The sequence below is a fragment of the Bison bison genome, unplaced genomic scaffold (genome assembly GCF_000754665.1).
Source record: "Bison bison bison isolate TAMUID 2011002044 unplaced genomic scaffold, Bison_UMD1.0 scf7180017864203, whole genome shotgun sequence".
In the NCBI taxonomy this organism is placed as follows: Eukaryota; Metazoa; Chordata; class Mammalia; order Artiodactyla; family Bovidae; genus Bison; species Bison bison.
The window spans coordinates 1,067,388-1,087,073 of NW_011494775.1; the positions used below are offsets into that span (position 1 = coordinate 1,067,388).

Consider the following 19,686-nt stretch of genomic DNA (forward strand, 5'->3'; position numbering starts at 1 on the left):
GGTCTGATATTCCCATCTCTTGAAGAATTTCCCACAGTTTGTTGTGATCCACACAGTCAAAGGCTTTGGTGTAGTCAATAAAGCAGAAGTAAATGTTTTTCAGGAACTACTTTGCTTTTTCCATGATCCAACAGATGTTGGCAATTTGATCTCTGTTTCCTCTGCCTTTTTAAAATCCAGGTTGACCATCTGGAAGTTCACGGTTCATGTACTATTGAGGCCTGGCTTGGAGGATTTTGAGCATTATTTTGCTTGTGTGTGAGATGGGTGCAATTGTGCACAGTTTGAGCATTCTTTGGCATCGCCTTTCTTTGGGATTGGAATGAAAACTGACCTTTTCCAGTCCTGTGGCCACTGCTGAGTTTTCCAAATTTGCTGGCATATTGAGTGCAGCACTTTTATAGCATCATCTTTTAGGATTTGAAATAGCTCAACTGGAAATCCATCACCTCCACTAGCTTTGTTCGTAGTGATGCTTCCTAAAGATCACTTGACTTCGCATTCCAGGATGTCTGGCTCTAGGTGAGTGACCACACCATTGTGATTATCTGGGTCGTGAACATCTTTTTTGTGTAGTTCTGTGTATTCTTGCCATCTCTTGTTAATATCTTCTGCTTCTGTTAGGTCTGTACCATTTCTGTCCTTTATTGTGCCCATCTTTGCATGAAATGTTCCCTTGGTATCTCTAATTTTCTTGAAGAGATCTCTAATCTTTCCCATTCAATTGTTTTCCTCTATTTCTTTTCATTGATCACTGAGGAAAGCTTTCTTATTTCTCCTTTCTATTCTTTGGAACTTTGCATTCAAATGAATATAGATTTCCTTTTCTCCTTTGCCTTTCACTTCTCTTCTTTTCACAGCTATATAAATAAGACCTCCTCAGACAGCCATTTTGCCTTTTTGCATTTCGTTTTCTTGGGGATAGTCTTGATCCCTGTCTCCTGTATATCACGAGCCTCCATCCATAGTTCTTCAGGCACTCTGTCAGATCTAATCCCTTGAATCTATTTCTCACTTCTGCTATATAATCATAAGGATTTGATTTAGGTCATACCTGAATGGTCTAGTTGTTTTCCCTACTTTCTTCAATTTCAGTCTGAATTTGGCAATAAAGAGTTCATGATCTGAGCCACAGTCAGCTCCCAGTCTTGTTTTTGCTGACTGTATAGAGCTTCTCCATCTTTGGCTGCAAAGAATATAATCAATCTGATTTTGGTGTTGACCATCTGGTGATGTCCCTGTGTAGAGTCCTCTCTTGTGTTGTTGGAAGAGGGTGTTTGCTATGACCAGTGTGTTCTCTTGGCAAAGTTCTATTAGCCTTTGCCCTACTTCATTCTGTACTCCCAAGGCCAAATTTGCCTTTTACTCCAGGTATCTCTTGACTTCCTACTTTTGCATTCCAGTCCCCTATAATGAAAAGGACATCTTTTTTGGGTGTTAGTTCTAGAAGGTCTTGTAGGTCTTCATAGAACCGTTCAGCTTCAGCTTCTTCAGCACTTCTGGGCAGGGCATAGACTTGGATTACTGTGATATTGAATGGTTTGCCTTGGAAACAAACAGAGATCATTCTGTTGTTTTTGAGATTGCATCCAAGTACTGCATTTCAGACTCTTTTGTTGACTATGATGGCTACTCCATTTCTTCTAAGGGATTCTTGCCCATAATAGTAGATATAATGGTCATCTGAGTTGAATTTACCCATTCCAGTCCATTTTACTTCACTGATTCCTAAAATGTCGATGTTCACTCTTACCATGTCCTGTTTGACCACTTCCAATTTGCCTTGATTCATGAACCTAACATTCCAGGTTCCTATGCAATATTGCTCTTTACAGCATTGAACTTTACTTCCATCACTAGTCACATCCACAGCTGCGTGTTGTTTCTGCTTTGGCTCCGTCTCATTCTTTGTGGAGTTATTTCTCCACTGATCTCCAGTAGCATATTGAGCACCTGCTGACCTGGGGGGTTCATCTTTCAGTGTCCTATCTTTTTGCCTTTTCATACTGTTCATGGGGTTCTCACGGCAGGAATACTGAAGTGGTTTGCCATTCCCTTCTCCAGTGGTATACATATATTCCCACCCTTTTGAAACTCCCTCCCACCTCCTTCCCCATCTCACCCCTCTAGGTTAATACAGAGCCCCTGTTTGAGTTTCCCTAGCCATATAGCAAATTCTTGTTGGCTATTTAATTTACATATGGTAATGTAAGTTTCCATATTACTCTCTCCATACATCTCACCCTCTCCTCCCCTCTCCCCATGTCTATAAATCTATTCTCTATGTCTTTTTCTCCACTTCTGCCCTGTAAATAAATTCTTCAGTACCATTTTCTAGATTCTGTATATATGCATTAGAATACAATATTTATCTTTCCCTTTCTGACTACTTCACTCTGTATAATAGGTTCTTGGTTCATTCACCTCATTAGAACTGACTCAAATGCATTCCTTTTTATGGCTAAGTAAGATTCTATTGTGTATTTGTACCAAAACTTCTCCATCCATTCATCTGTCGATGGACATCTAGGTTGCTTCCATGTTCTAACTATTGTAAATAGTGCTGCAATTAACAATCGGACACATGTTTCTTTTTCAGTTTTGGTTTCCTCAGGGTATATGCCTAGGAGTGGGATTGCTGGGTCATATGGTGGTTTTATTCCTAGCTTTTTAAGGAATCTCCATACCGTCTTCCATAGTGGCTGTATCAGTTTACATTCCCACCAACAGTGCAAGAGTGTTCCCTTTTCTCCACACCCTCTCCAGCATTTATTGTTTGTAGACTTTTTGATGATGGCCATTCTGACCGGTGTGAGGTGATATCTCATTGTAGTTTTGATTTGCATTTCTCTAATAATGAGCGATGTTGAGTATCTTTTCATGTATTTGTTAGTCATCCGTATGTCTTCTTTGGAGAAATGTCTATTTACGTCTTTCTCCCACTTTTTGATTGGGTGGGTTGTTCTTCTGGCATTGTGTTGTATGAGCTGCTTGTGTATTTTGGAAATTAATCCTTTTTCAGTTGTTTCATTTGCTATTATTTTCTCCCATTTTGAGGGTTGTCTTTTCACCTTGCTTATAGTTTCCTTTGCTGGGTAAAAGCCTTTACGTTTAATCAGATCCCACTTGTTTACTTTTGTTTTTATTTCCATTACTCTAGGAGGTGGATCATAGAGGAGCTTGCTTTGATTTATGTCTTTGACTGTTCTGCCTATGTTTTCCTCTAAGAGTTTTATAGTTTCTAGTCTTACACTTAGGTCTTTAATCCATTTTGAGTTTATCTTTGTATATGGTGTGAGGAAGTGTTCTAATTTCATTCTTTTACATGTAGCTGTCCAGTTTTCCCAGCACCATTTATTGAAGAGGCTGTCTTTGCCCCATTGTATATTCTTGCCTCCTTTCTCAAAACTAAGGTACCCATAGGAGCATGGGTTTATTTATGGGCTTTCTATCTTGTTCCATTGGTCTATATTTCTGTTTTTATGCCAGTACTATACTGTCTTGATGACTGTAGTTTTGTAGTATAATCTGAGGTCAGGAATGTTGATTCCTCTAGCTCCATTCTTCTTTTTCAAGACTGCTTTGGCTATTTGGGGTCTTTTGTGTTTCCATATAAAAGTTTTTGTTCTAGTTCTGTGAAAAATGTTGGTAAATTGATAGGGATCACATTGAATCTGTAGTTTGGATTTGGTAGTATAGTCATTTTCACAGCATTGATTTTTCCTACCCAGGAACATGGAATATCTCTCCATCTGTTTATGTCATCTTTGATTTCTTTCATTAGTGTCTTATAATTTTCTGTGTACAGTTCTTTTGTCTCCTTAGATAAGTTTATTTGTAGATATTTAATTCTTTTTGTTGCAGTGGTGAATGGGATTGATTCCTTAATTTCTCTTTATGATTTTTCATTGTTGGTATATAGAAATGCAAGTGATTTCTGTGTATTGATTTTATATCCTGCAACTTTGCTAAATTCACTAACTAGTTCTAGTAATTTTCTGATCCTATCTTTAGGGTTTTCTATGTGCAGTATCATGTCATCTGCAAACAGTGAGAGCTTTACTTCTTCTTTTCTGATCTGGATCCCTTTTATTTCTTTTTCTTCTCTGATTGCTGTAGCTAGGACTTCCAGAACTATGTTGAATAGCAGTGGTGAAAGTGGACACCCTGTGTTGTTCCTGATCTTAGGGGGAATGATTTCAGTTTTTCATCATTGAGAATAATGTTTGCTGTAGGCTTATCATATATATGGCCTTTAGTATGTTGAGGTAGGTTCCTTCTATGCCCATTATTTGAAGAGTTTTAATCATAAATGGGTGATGAATTTTGTCAAAGGTTTATTCTGCATCTTTTGAGATTATCATATGTTTTTTAATCTTTCAGTTTATTAATATGGTATATCACATTGATTGATTTGCATATATTGAAGAATCCTTGCATCCCTGGAATAAACTTAACTTGATCATGGTGTATCAGCTGTTTGATGTGTTGCTTAATTCTGTTTGCTAAAATTTTCTTGAGGATATCTGCATTTATATTCATCAGTGATATTTGCCTGTAGTTTCCTTTTTTTGTGTTGTCTTTGTCTGGTTTTGGTATCAGGGTGATGGTGGCCTCGTAGAATGAGTTTGGAAGTGTTCCTTCCTCTGCAATTTTTTGAAGGAGTTTTAGAAGGCTAGGCATTAGCTCTTCTTTAAATATTTGATAGAATTCTCCTCTGAAGCCATCTGGTCCTAGGCTTTTGTTTTCTGGGAAATTTTTGATTATAGCTTCAATTTCAGTGCTTGTAATTGGGTTGTTCATAACCTCTATTTCTTCCTGGTTCAGTCTTGGAAGATTGAACTTTTCTAAGAATCTGCCCATTTCTTCCAGATTATCCATTTTATTGCCATATAGTTGTTCACAATAGTCTCTTATAATCTTTTGTATTTCTGCATTGTCTGTTGTAATTTCTCCTTTTTCATTTCTAATTTTGTTGATTTGATTCTTTTCTCTTTTGTTCTTGATGAATCTGGCTAAAGGTTTGTCAATTTTGTTTCTCTTCTCAAAGAACCAGCTTTTAGTTTTATTAAACTCTACTATTGTTTCTTTCACTTCTTTTTCATTTACTTCTGCTCAGATCTTTATGATTTATTTCCTTCTACTGATTTTGTTGTTGTTGTTGTTTTTCCAGTTGTTTTAAGTGTAAAGTTAGGTTGTCTTTTCAATGTTTTTCTTATTTTTTGAGGTAGGATTGTATTGCTATAAACTTCCCTCTTAGAACTGCTTTTGCTACATCCCGTAGGTTTTGAGTTGTCATGTTTTCATTGTCATTTGTTTCTAGAATTTTTTTAACTTCCCTTTTGACTTCTTCAGTAACCTGTTGGTTATTTAGAAACATGTTTTAATCTCCATGGGTTTGTGTTTCTTACAGTTTTTTTCTTGTAATTGATATCTAATCTCATAGCACTGTGGTCAGAGAAGATGCTTGATACGATTTCAATTTTCTTAAATTTACTGAGGTTTGATTTGTGACTCAAGATGTGATCTATCCTGGAGAGTGTTCCATGTGCACTTGAGAAGAAAGTGTATTCTTCTGCTTTTGGATGGAATGTCCTGAAGATGTCAATGAGATCCATCTCCTCTAATGTATCATTTAAGACTTGTCTTTCCTTATTAATTTTCTGTTTTGATGATATGTCCATTGGTGTGAGTGGGGTGTTCAGAGTCTCCTACTATTATTGTGTTACTGTCAGTTTCTCCTTTTATGTCTGTTAGTGATTGTCTTATGTATTGAGGTGCTCCTATGTTGAGTGCATAGATATTTACAGTTATGTCTTCCTCTTGGATTGATCCCTTGATCATTATGTAGTGTCCTTCCTTATCTCTTGTAATCTTTATTTTAAGGTCTATTTTGTCTGATACGAGGATTGCTACTCCAGCTTTCTTTTGCTTCCCATTTGCATGGACTATATTTTTCCATCCTCTCACTTTCAGTCTATATGTGTCTTTAGGTCTGAAGTGGATTTCTTGTAGACAGCATGTATATGGGTCTTGTTTTTGTATCCATTCAGCCAGTATCTGTATTTTGGTTAGAGCATTTAGTCCATTTACATTTAAAGAAATTATTGATATATACGTTCCTACTGCCATTGTCTTAATTGTTTGGGGTTGATTTTGTAGATCTTTTTCCTTCTCTTGTATTTCTTGAGTATATAAGTCCCTTTAATATTTGTTGTAAAGCTGGTTTGGTGGTACTGAATTCTCTTAACTTTTGCTTGTTTGAAAAGCTTTTTATTTCTCCAACAATTTTTGAATGAGATCCTTGCCAGGTATAGTAATCTTGGTCGTAGATTTTTCTCTTTCAGTACTTTAAATATATCCTGCCTTTCCCTTCGGGCCTGCAGAGTTTCTGCTGAAAGTGTATAGGGTTTCTGTTAAGCGAATGGGGTTTCCCTTGTATGTTACTTGTTGCTTTTCTCTTGCTGCTTTTAATATTCTTTGTGTGTTTAGTCTTTGTTAGTTTGATTAGTATGTGTCTTGGCTTGTTTCTCCTTGTGTTTATCCTGTATGGGACTCTTTGTGCCTCTTGGACTTGATTATTTCCTTTTCCATGTTGGGGAAATTTTCAACTATATAATTTCTTCAAAAATTTTCTCATACCCTTTCTTTTTCTCTTCTTCTTCTGGGACCCCTATAATTTGAATGTTGGTGCATTTGGTATTGTCCCAGAAGTCTCTGAGACTATTCTCAGTTCTTTTCATTCTTTTTACTTTATTCTGCTCTTCAGAAGTTATTTCCACCATTTTATCTTCAGCTCACTGATTCATTATTCTGCTTCAGATACTCTGCTATTGATTCCTTCTAGAGTATTTTTAATTTCAGTAATTGCGTTGTCTCTGTATGTTTATTCTTTAATTCTTCTACATCTTTGTTAATTGATTCTTGCATTTTCTTCATTTTGTTTTCAAGGTTTTTGATCATCTTTATTATCATTATTATTCTGAATTCTTTTTCAAGTAGTTTGCCTATTTCATCTTCATGTATTTGGACTTCTGTGTTTCTAGTTTGTCCCTTCTTTTGTGTAGTATTTCTCTGCCTTTTCACTATTATTATTAATTTTTTTTTAAACTTACTGTATTTGAGGTCTCCTTTTCCCAGGCTTCAAGGTTGAATTCTTTCTTCCTTTTGGTTTGTGCCCTCCCAAGGGTGGTCCAGTGGTTTGTGTAAGCTTCATATAGGGTGAGATTTGTGCTGGGTTTTTTTGTTTGTTTTTTCTCTGATGGGCAAGGCTGAGTGAGTTGGTAATCTTGTCTGCTGGTGATTAAGTTTGTATTTTTGTTTTGTTTGTTGTTTAGATGAGGCGTCCTGCACGGGGTGCTATGGTTGGAGGATGCTGGGTCTTGTATTCAAGTGGTTTCCTTTGTGTGACTTCTCACTATTTGATACTTCCTAGGGTTAGTTCTCTGGTAGTCTAGGATCTTGGAGTCAGTGCTCCCACTCCAAAGGCTCAGGGCTTGATTTCTCCAAACTAGTTCTGAAATAATGGAACATGGAAGAATGCTGTCATCATTTGGGATTCAGTGGTTTACGGCAGGTCTGGGCGGTTGGAAACCACCAAGTGGGACTGGAGGAAGGCAGATTTGGTTGCAGCTCTTTCCAGATGCATTCCAGGTAAACAGGTGTGTGTTGGGGCTGAATAGTGAAGGGCCATGCTGGGACATCGCGATCCAATTCTTTCTTCCTGGCTTTATCCCAGAGTTTACAAATACCCCATGCAGCACACGCCACCTGACTCTGGAGGATTCTGGAGCAGGGGGTGTGCAACTGCACTTACGTGATCCAGCTCTGGGCTGGCGGCTGTGTCTAACAGTTCTTTTAGGAGAGGATTTTAGGACCAGATTATCTTTTGTCTATTATTTATCTATTATTATTATAAAGCTATATGACTGTTATAACTATTATGAAAAATTTCCTTTGACTTCTTTTCCCTAAAATACTCAGTTAAACATTTAATGCTTATGCCCTATGTTAAGCATTATTGGGGGGGGTACCAGAAAAACTTTCAATTTGGTTTTGGGAAACAGATTTTATATATATGTATACACACACACACACACCAGGTAGAAGGCCTGGCAAGTTTGTGAAGTTCTGCCATTGGGAACAGGTGACCTGGACCTGTCTTGTCACTGTCAGGCTGAAATATATACATATATATTTATATATAATATATATACACAAATACACAGACACACACACTCAATTGGCTATAACTAAGGGCCAATAAGAGTGAAAGATCAGATTGTATAAGCCCGAATATTTGCTCATTGTTCCTAAAACCAAAATCTTACAGTTTGTCTCACTCTGCCCTCTACGTTTATTTTAGTATTTTCTAGTTATAAGAACTGGCAGTCTTTGGAGCTTCTTTCAAGGACTATTCCCCCAATCCTGGTGGCACCTCTGCACCTACAAGCTACCCCTTCTGGCTTCTCAAACCTTATCCCCACCTTCAGTATTCTGCCTAGGCTTGTCTTTTACCTGTTTAAAAATTCAGGATAGCAGATTTAGGCAATGTAGAAGAATACATTTTGAAGGACCTTTCCCCCAAATAATCTTTATTTTCAACACATTCCTGTAAGGAATACATATTTTTGGGTGGGAATAGGGAGACTTAACTGTGCCAATTAAATCATAATACCTATGAAATCACCTATTCCTCTAGGTTTATGCTAGTCCTCACAAGGACCAAATCAGAGAAAAAAAAGACTTCTACCTTTTGGAGGCACACCATTAATATCTACTTTGACAGTTCATTTTATGGTTGATACTTACAGCTTTTAGAATAAATCCTAGATGAATAGAAAATTCTACTTTTTTTTTTTTTTTTACAGCTCCCTCATTTGTGAGTTCAGATGTGATTTCTATCAACCATATCTGTGAAAATATACTTACCACCAAAAGTAATAATTCTAGCCAGTTCCAAATACTTTTGAAATAGGCAAATTTAAATTCTTTCAGTTTTTTGATTTCTTGTATTGTGAAGACAATAATAAAAATACAAAATATGATTTCACAGGAAGCAATAAAATAATCATAGAAGCTAACGTATCTGAGGAGCTTCACAGAGTAAAACTGCCATGAAGTAAGTATTCCTCCAGTTGCAGGGAATTCTGCCACCAATCTGTAAAATGAGGTTTGTGAAAGTAACTGCATTTCAAGAATTTATATTTCAGTACCTAACTCGATTGAAATTTCCAGTCAGTGATGTTGTATACTTTAATAGTTATTTTGTACAAAATATGTTTTCTCAGGGTAACAGGCTCAAAAAATTCTTGTGGATTTACTTCTTTTTTAATGCTCCACTTTTTTTTTTGGTGTTCTGAAAATTTACAGTGGTCAAAGACCAATGTAAATGAGAAAGAAAGAAAGATGTGACGTTACATTCATTTACTCTATGTTTTGATTGCTCATTCATAACTGGGCTGCTAATTTATCCCCACAGAATGAGGGGTGATGTTCAAGAACATGCTGTACTGTTAGTTACTGTTATTATTCAGGGCTCCCCAAATATTTAAGAGGAGGGAAATACACTCTCCCCCTTTAGCTTATCAGAGATACTTCTTGCTTCTAAATCTCAAGATAACATACTATACTAAAGCCAATGTTTTCTGTTTAACTTTAGGCACTGGATTTTGGATGCAAAGATCTATATGCAAGTAGAAGTATAAAAATTACTTCAGTGCCAAATATAAAAAGATTTTTAGGTAATTCCCTGTATTCCTAGTTTTTTCCATAACTGCAGGTAATTAAGAATTGGCAGTAATTCAAGGAACCCGGGATCTCTATCACAAATTCATAATGTAATTATTCCTACCTGAAGGTGTTAGCAAATCTTATTGGTACAGGAATAAGGTGCTGCCCCCCTCAACCCCAAAAATACCTCACCAAAATCAAGAACAAAACATCCAGTTAACAAATAGAAAACAGGAATTTTTTTCACCTTGCATATAGTCAGTGTACAAATTTGAGCAAGTGAGTGAAGTGAAAGAAACTTAGTATTTTGACCTGAAGTGTAGACTAGTAAACAAAAAGCAAAAAATGATGAGCATTTAGTTTGCCAGATATGTGTACAAAAGGAAAATAAGTGGATAAGGTCATAGTGTAAGCAATATGCTCCCATACAACTATTGATTATACTACCAGTTAAAAGTTTCAAAATCTGCTGAAATTTCTAAAAAACATTTTAAAAGATAAATAAAAAGCATGAAACCTAGAGACAGAAAATATGGACTTAATGTAGTATTACAAGGAGTTCTTCGTATGACTGTAAGCCAATTACCCCATTGTTTCTATTCTTATTTAGGACATTGGAGTGATTTGTATTCTTTACTTTATCCCTACCAGGACTATCGGGAAAGGTGAATACTGTTGGTAAGAAGGTGATTCCCTGAAAGAAAATACTATAACATGCTGCTGACAGTAATTCATTTGCTTTCATTTTATACATTTTAAAGGCTGTGACCATCTTTCACCATCACTGTTGCACAAGGGCCAAGTTCCCCAGTCAGAGTAAAGGCTGATTCCATATTCCATTCAGAAGAAAAATGTAAAACTCAAGAGAAAAAAGTGGCTTACTGACTTCATTATCTTATTCCTTATTATCATTATCCTATTCCTCCTTTCTAACAGAACCTTAATTGTATCAGGCATTCACCCATTCCCAGATGGCTTAGAAGCCAATTCAGTCCCCAGGCAGATTCAATCACAGTAATGGTATTTGCTTTGCCAGTCCTCAGGCCTAAGCCAAATAGTATGGTCCGGGTTAGGCGGATTATCTAAGATAATCAGACCTACAGAAATAATTTTTTTCTCTTCGGCTGTTTCCTCCTCCTCCTCGTGAGAGGGGATGTCTCTCATTCTTTTCTTGGGTCCAACGGGTTAGCCCTGGCATGTTATTCTCATGCAATAGCAGGAGTGCAAGAGAGCAAGTTTTAATGTACAAACCCCTTTCAGATTTCTGCTTGTATCATGTGTGTGTGCATGCTAAATCACTTCAGTTGTATCAAACTCTTTGCGACCGTATGGACTGTAGCCTGCCAGGTTCCTCTGTCCATGGGATTCTCCAGGCAAGGATACTGGACTGGGTTGCTATGCCTTCCTCCAGCAGATCTTCCCGACCCAGGGATCAAGCCCATGTCTCTTATATCTCCTGCATTGGCAGGCGGGTTCTTTACCACTAGTGCCACCTGGGAAGCCCTTGCTTTTGTCATATATGCTGACATTCCATTGACCAAAGAAAGTCACATGGTTGAGTCTAGTATCTAGTTCTGGGGTATTTCACCCTGCCCTGGGTGACAGGGTACTACAAGTTTACATGGCAAAGATGTGAAGAATTGGGGCCATTTGCAAATCACTGTCGGCTATAATCATGTCTAGGATGTTGGCTGCTGTTATATATTGTTTGAATCTTAAATTGTTCATTCTTGAGACAAAAATTAATAACTTAATAAAGAAGCTCATTGTGAAAGGAAATCAACAGATTTGAATGATCTGATTTAAAGGAAGAAATCGTTAGGGCTAAATCTTAGATTTGTTCAGCTGCAGAATGACAAGAAATAAGGCTATATATTCTTAAGTAATATAAAACTAACCTACTGTATGTAATTCTTCATGTTCTGCAATATATCCTGAAAGAGTAAAACAATGAATATGATATTGCTTTTTCTTCATCATTATTGGAGGAACTACATTATATTTATATTGGAACTTATGATTTTAATCTCAGTACAAACATGCACAAACTGGAAACTCTAATGAGGGCTCTGGATGCCTTTTAAATTCAATATACTAAGAGGTCTTGAGTCACTCACCTGATAATGCAGAATAGATTTACATTAGCATTGTATACTGAAAAATCAATAAAAATAACTCTAGTCCCTCTTGTGATCCAGCTGTTCATTCGGAGGTTAATGAACTTGTTTAGGGTTTCAGATTTTGATTTTGATAAAGTGAAAATATACCCCCCATTTTGGTAAACACCAACAAATCCCCAGTGCCAAGGGGAGTTCGTACGAGGAGAAGAGTACTTCCATCTGTTAGACATAAAAAGAATAATGGAGAGATGAGAAAGCTTGTCCGAGAATAAGATTTTAAGTTAACTTTTGGTTCAAAAGTAGTTTAAAAAAAGTAGTACTAAGTTCATAAGCATTACAGTAATTTTGAAGCAAGGTGGTGAGTTAAGGATTAAGCTAAAAGAATTAAGGTTGCATATGTTTTCATTTTTTAGTGCTTATTGTGGACAATACAAGTGCTATGAGAAAAAAACATTTTAATCCGTTGCCTCAGGGAACTTGAAATCTATAATACGATGATGAATTTTTTTTGTTAACATGTCCTTGTTGTCTTCAGTCTTTGAGGAGGACAAGAATATCCAGGGTTTTAATTCAGAAATGTCTGTCTCAGTGTGGGGAAAAAGATGCTTTACAGTTTGTCTTCTAACAATCTTATACCATTTACAAATGTCCAATAAATAAAAACTTTATTACAATGTCTGTGTTGCTATATAGGTATCTTATTTTAATGAAAGTACACAAAGTACAATCTATATAAGTAAATTTTGTTTCCATTCTTTCTACTTTTAACTTAGTTGTGTGTGTGTGCTATGTGTGTTCAGTTGTGTCCAACTCTGTGACCCTTTGGACTATAGCCCGTCAGGCTCCTCTGTCCATGAGATTCTCTAGGCAAGAATACTGGATTGGGTTGCCATTTCCTCCTCCAGGGTTATCTTCCTGTCTCAGGGATTGAACCTGTGTCTCCTGTGTTTCCTACATTGCAGGCAGATTCTTTACCCCCTGAGCAGTTCAGGAAGCCCAGCGAACTTAGTGATGGGATATCAAAAAATTAAGCTTTGATTCTTCATTTCAGTTCCTATTTAGTCTCCCCAAAAAGATTTGAACAATTATCCAAAGATGCTCTGCTTAAACTTGTTTTCCTATTAGTAATACCATGTTTGCTTTCACCAGAGAAGATAAAAATGATTACACTAAGAAAAAATACTATTTAATGAAAATTCCGTAGTTGTATGTTTGCACGTTTTCCACATGATTGTTAAAATGAAACAAGAATGTTTGTTATGCTAACCCTCTCCTACTTCCAATTTTTAATACTGGTTTTAATTAATGAATGTTACATTTTAGAAAGAAATTGATTCGTATTTTGGTTGTTAGGAAATGACACATATTAAAAGTCTAAATCCATGTTAATTTTGGAATGTAAATTATTTGTAGTTGTTATAATTTGGAATGTTAGAATACCTAACAGATTAGTCTTGAGACCAAATTAAAATGTGTAATTAAATAATTGACTTATCTCATTTTTTATTGAAAGGGAAATAGTGTGTAGTACTATTATAGCAGTATAATATTTAAGAGAATGTGTCACCATACTTAAGAACTTACATACAAAACAAGAGAATTATACAAGCACATTGTGGCCCTCAAGAACACCCAAAACTCGTACAAAGAGAAAATAAGTTAACAAATCCACAAAGCAATGATCAGTCCTAGGGATACTGGGGAAGCTACTCAAGAAGGGAAATGTAGTTACTGTATTTATATTTATATAAATATAAAATAAATATTGACTAATGATTAACAAAAATTATGGTATAACCATAGGCTAAGAGGAATAGGAAGTTGGTTGGAGGAGGGAGTGGTATAAGAAGGATATATGACACACATTTTCTGTGACACAGACGATAGATATACAAAACTCTATGCATACTACATATAGTATGCATATAGTTTTATATATGTATAAAATAGTATACATATAGTATGTATATACAAAACTATATGCATACTACATACTACAGTAGCATATGCATACTATTTAGAAATATGAAGTATATATAAGAAGAAACAACTAAAAGCAGTTGCTTGTGGAATGGAAATTATAAGCAGGAAAGTGTGGACCTTTGTAAATGTTTACATCACTTTGATAAATATCAAATTCTAAAAAAGATACTTTGCCTTTATGATTTCATATGACCTTAAATGCAATGATACCAGCACCTTCCATGTTAAGGGTAGGTAGTGTCAGTGGCATTGGCAGTGGCATTTTCAATATAAAGTGTAGACGTGAGTCTACTAGTACTAACCACAGCCACTTTGGAGAACAATGGCCAAAATATCTTTGGCAGGGATCATCCGATGCAGTGTCTGTAAACCTAACTGCCCATTTTCAAGATGCTGTGCTGTGCTGAGTTGCTCAGTTCTGTCCGATTCTTTGCAATGTCATGGACTGTAGCCTGTCAGGCTCCTCTATCCATGGGAAAAGTACTGGAGTGGGTTGCCATGCCCTCCTCCAGGGGATCTTCCCAACCCAGGGATTGAACCGGGTATCCTGCATTGCAGGTGGATTCTTTACCAGCTGAGCCATTAGGGGAGCCCAAGAAAACTGGAGTGCGTAGCCTATCCCTTCTCCAGTAGATCTGCCTGACCCAGGAATTGAACCAGGGTCTGCTGCACTGCAGGGGGATTCTTTACCAGCTGAGCTACCAGGGAAGCCCTACTGGCAACAATACAAGATATCACTGAAGTAAGCCAGAGAGTGAGAAAGCAGCAGAGTACTTCAGAGACACTCCCTAGGAATCCCAAAAAGCATTTGGGATGTGTATGAGAGCATCTTGCCAGAGCCAGAGAAGCTGATTGAGTATTATAAAAGCAAAAATGGGCACTTTGCCTTGTGTTCAATATGAGTTCCAGAAAAACATCTATTTCTGCTTTATTGACTATGCCAAAGCCTTTGACTGTGTGGATCACAATAAACTGTGGACAATTCTGAAAGAGATGGGAATAACAGACTACCTGACCTGCCTCTTGAGAAACCTGTATGCAGGTCAGGAAGCAACAGTTAGAACTGGACATGGAACAACAGACTGGTTCCAAACAGGAAAAGGAGTACCTCAAAGCTGTATATTGTCACCCTGCTTATTTAACTTATATGCAGAGTACATCATGAGAAACGCTGGACTGGAGGATGCACAAGCTGGAATCAAGATTGCCGGGAGAAATATCTATAATCTCAGATATGCAGATGACACCACCCTTATGGCAGAAAGTGAAGAGGAACTAAAAAGCCTCTTGATGAAAGTGAAAGAGGAGAGTGAAAAAGTTTGCTTAAAGCTCAACATTCAGAAAACTAAGATCATGGCATCCGGTCCCATCACTTCATGGGAAATAGATGGGGAAACAGTGAAAACAGTGTCACTTTATTTTTCTGGGCTCCAAAATCACTGCAGATGGTGATTGCAGCCATGAAATTAAAAGAGGCTTACTCCTTAGAAGGAAAGTTATGACCAACCTAGATAGCATATTAAAAAGCAGAGACGTTACTTTGCCAACAAAAGGTCCATCTAGTCAAGGCTATGGTTTTTCCAGTGGTCATGTATGGATGTGAGAGTTGGACTGTGAAGAAAGCTGAGCGCCAAAGAATTGATGCTTTTGAACTGTGGTGTTGGAGAAGACTCTTGAGAGTCCCGTGGACTGCAAGGAGATCCAACCAGTCCATCCTAAAGGAGATCAGTCCTGAGTGTTCATTGGAAGGACTGATGTTGAAGCTGAAACTCCAGTACTTTGGCCACCTGATGTGAAGAGCTGACTCACTGGAAAAGACCCTGATGCTGGGAAAGATTCAGGGCAGGAGGAGAAGGGGACGACAGAGGATGAGATGGTTGGATGGCATCACCGACTCGATGGACATGGTTTGGGTGGACTCCGGAGTTGGTGATGAACAGGGAGGCCTGGAATGCTGCGGTTCATGGGGTTGCAAAGAGTCGGACATGACTGAGCGACTGAACTGAAGTGAACACTTCATCTACCACAGCTACGGGGGAAAAACCCACTTTGTATCCTATGGTAAACAAAAAATTAACAGGTTTACTCTTCCTTTTCTCAACACTGCATCTCTGAGTCTTCCTTTGATACTATTATTGAAAGAGTTTCCTTACCTGCCATCTCTCTTGGTATCATTTAGAAAATAAATATATTTTCACAGTTGTTTGAAGATACAATGCTAAGTGCTACGAAAGTTATGTGTAATTTTACACTACTTACTCAGTATGCTGTTTAAGGCCAAAATCAGCCGTATCTTCATTTTTAGAAGTGTATTTGTCATAACATTCATCCATCAAAGACCGAAAGAATGAATGGACCTTGCATGTGCCATTGCGGACTTTTAGTTGACGGACTCTGGGGAGTCCTAAAAGTATGTTCTCATAGTAGATGCGACTGCTGTTCTTTAAATCATACAGATTCTCATTATTGTACCATGAGTCCCAGTACAGACCATCCAAAAGGGGTCCTTCCATAAACTTCATATAGAAAAATACATGTTATGGGAAAAATATTTTCATATCAACTGTGAACAGAATCTACATTCATAATGTTATCCATAAGAATATAAAAATCAGTGATTTTGAGGGCAAGTATGAAAATTATTAGCCAAGCCACCATTAATAATGGTAATGGTAGATGATGTTGATTATAATGAAGATGGTTAACATTTACTGAGTACTTTCTATGTACTGTTCTAAGCACTTAACAAGTATTAACTCATTTCTATAACCTTTCTTCTCTGAGGGGTATACTGAAAACCCTTTGCCACAACATGGGCAAAGAATTTATTGGCAATTCAAGGAATTATTAACAATGATTTTCACCATATACAATTTTAAAGTTGTAAGAACTATATCACACTGAGAACACAGGTTCTCAATAAACACGGGTTGATTATAATAGTTTGAAGAAGTGACATTTATTTTTATTCATTCCGTCAATAAATATCAAAGTCCCTATGATGTGTGCCAAAGGCTTTTTTATGCAATACCTAAAACTATTTCATCCAATCACACCTTACCTTCCAAAAGTCAGTTATGCTGCGAATAGACTTAAAGTTGGTTCTTTCTTCACCAGCTACAGATGTGTCCAAAAATAGAGATGACATAACTTTGTTTAAGTAATACATATGTGGGTTTACCATCCCAAAAGTCACTAAGGAAAAGAATTTTTTATTTTAAAATTTATGTTAAAAGAACTCAAGTTTTTATCAGGATAAAAATGTACTTGTAATTTGTTCCTAATTTTGTTTTGAAAATTCAATTTTATTTTGCTAACTATAAAAGCAATAATAAAAAAACTAAAATATAAAAATACAAAACAGGAAGAACTTTCCTTTAACCCACTACTTAAGAGTTAGGTTTGGCATATATTCTTCAGATTTTTCTAAATGCATACACAGTATAGAGAAGACAACTTTAGTTTTACAAAACTGAGACTACATTTTACATACTATCATGCAAATTGGCTTTTTTTCCAACACTGGGAGTATGCAACACAATATAGTGAGTAGTTAAGGATATGAACTTTAAAATCAAACAGAATGGTTTGAGTCCCACCATAGGGATATTTCTAACATTTTGAGAAGTGAGATAGTTCATGTGGAACACTTAAAACTATGTTTTGGCACACGATAAGATTGAAAAGAACATTAACTAGTATTCTTTCTCACTCTTTCTAGGGTAGGTGGGTAGGTTTTAGATCAGTGAAAGTGTTAGTCACTCAGTTGTGTCCAACTCTTTGCCATCCCATGGACTATTAGATCAGGATATAGACTAAATATGTCTTTTTTTTTGCTAGAAGACCTTTATTTTTAGTAATAATACATCTTCCAACATTATTCCATGGCAAACATGAACCCGTGCCATTCTTTAATGTTGCACATTATGTCATTATATACACCAAAATATTTAAAAAATCCTCTGTTGGAGATTTGTTTCCCATTCTTCCTAATTATAAAAAGGTGTTTTCTTTTTAAATCCCTGAATAATGTGATTGAGTGATTTTAAATATTTTCCACTCCCCAAATGTTCTGTAATAAGCATTTAAAAACTAATCTAAGATAACTTATGAGATGGTTAAAGCTGTTTTTTAATCAATATCTGACTCAAGCTCACTCCCACATACCAATTAATTAGTTAACTGATAAATACCGGCTTGGCCAAAAAGTTTGTATGGGTTTTTCCATATCATCTTACAGAAAAACCTGAATGAACTTTTTTGCCAGCCCAATAACTGCCATACCAACATAAGTCCAGCTTACATCTACTGTATACTGGGTCCTATAAAGACAAAATGCTCTTTAATACTGATCATGCTATTAACTCACAGATAGGAGGAATGTAGGTTGAGGTGTTTTCCTGGTCCTCCCTAAAGATTTGCACTGATTTCTATCTCCTGTAACTCAGAACTAGCATATTTTACTATTAACTGTGTAACATGCTAGGGAAAAGATCAAAGTAGACATCAAGACTAACTTCTTAGGCCTTATTTGTTGTCTGACCCATTTGTAGTCTGACTAGGGTGAAGCTGATGTATCTGTATGGCTCTAAAAGAAATCAAGAATTGGCAACTCAAGGGAATAATTATATTCAAGATAGAACTGCCAATAGGAGTAATTGACTCAACCAAAGTTGAGTACGAAAGCTTTTTATTACATCTGTGACTTAAACTTGTGCCCCTTAAGAAATATGGACATAGTGTTGATCTAAATGAATTTAAAGTGTTTAAAATGTGTCAGAAATCCCTTGCATTCCTATACATTAATAATGAGAAAATAGAGAAATTAAGGAAACAATTCCATTCACCATTGCAACAAAAAGAATAAAATACTTAGGAATATATCTACCTAAAGAAACTAAAGGCCTATATATAGAAAACTATAAAACACTGGTGAAAGAAATCAAAGAGGGCACTAATAGATGGAGAAATATACCATGTTCATGGATCGAAAGAATCAGTATAGTGAAAATGAGTATACTACCCAAAGCAATTTATAGATTCAATGCAATCCCTATCAAGCTACCAACAGTATTCTTCACAGAGCTAGAACAAATAATTTCACAATTTGTATGGAAATACAAAAAACCTCGAATAGGCAAAGCTATCTTGAGAAAGAAGAATGGAACTGGAGGAATCAACCTGCCTGACTTCAGGCTCTACTACAAAGCCACAGTCATCAAGACAGTATGGTACTGGCACAAAGACAGAAATATAGATCAATGGAACAAAATAGAAAGCCCAGAGATAAATCCATGCACATATGGACACCTTATCTTTGACAAAGGAGGCAAGAATATACAATGGACAAAAGACAATCTCTTTAACAAGTGGTGCTGGGAAAACTGGTCAACCACTTGTAAAAGAATGAAACTACAGCACTTTCTAACACCATACACAAAAATAAACTCAAAATGGATTAAAGATCTAAACATAAAAACAGAAACTATAAAACTCCTAGAGGAGAACATAGGCAAAACACTCTCCGACATACATCACAGCAGGATCCTCTATGACCCACCTCCCAGAATATTGGAAATAAAAGCAAAAATAAACAAATGGGGCCTAATTAAACTTAAAAGCTTCTGCACAACAAAGGAAACTATAAGCAAGGTGAAAAGACAGCCTTCAGAATGGGAGAAAATAATAGCAAATGAAGCAACAGACAAACAACTAATCTCAAAAATATACAAACAACTCCTACAGCTCAATTCCAGAAAAATAAATGACCCAATCAAAAAATGGGCCAAAGAACTAAATAGACATTTCTCCAAAGAAGACATACAGATGGCTAACAAACACATGAAAAGCT

At 36.4% G+C, this 19,686-nt stretch overlaps 1 protein-coding gene across 4 annotated transcripts in view; it reads right to left on the reverse strand.

Annotated features, from left to right (window-relative positions):
- Positions 1-19,686, reverse strand: part of PKD2L2 (polycystic kidney disease 2-like 2) — a 45,555-nt gene that overhangs the window by 23,761 nt on the left and 2,108 nt on the right. For 2 of the 4 annotated variants that reach the window (XM_010844457.1, XM_010844454.1), the window contains exons 3-6: positions 16,897-17,030; positions 16,095-16,351; positions 11,850-12,071; positions 8,932-9,160 (exon numbers count right to left, since the gene is read on the reverse strand). In XM_010844457.1, coding sequence (XP_010842759.1) covers positions 8,932-9,160; positions 11,850-12,071; positions 16,095-16,351; positions 16,897-17,030 — 842 coding nt within the window. Of the gene's footprint in view, positions 1-8,650; positions 8,655-8,927; positions 9,161-11,849; positions 12,072-16,094; positions 16,352-16,896; positions 17,031-19,686 lie in introns of all 4 variants that reach the window. The other 2 variants (XM_010844456.1, XM_010844455.1) reach the window with 2 other exon arrangements.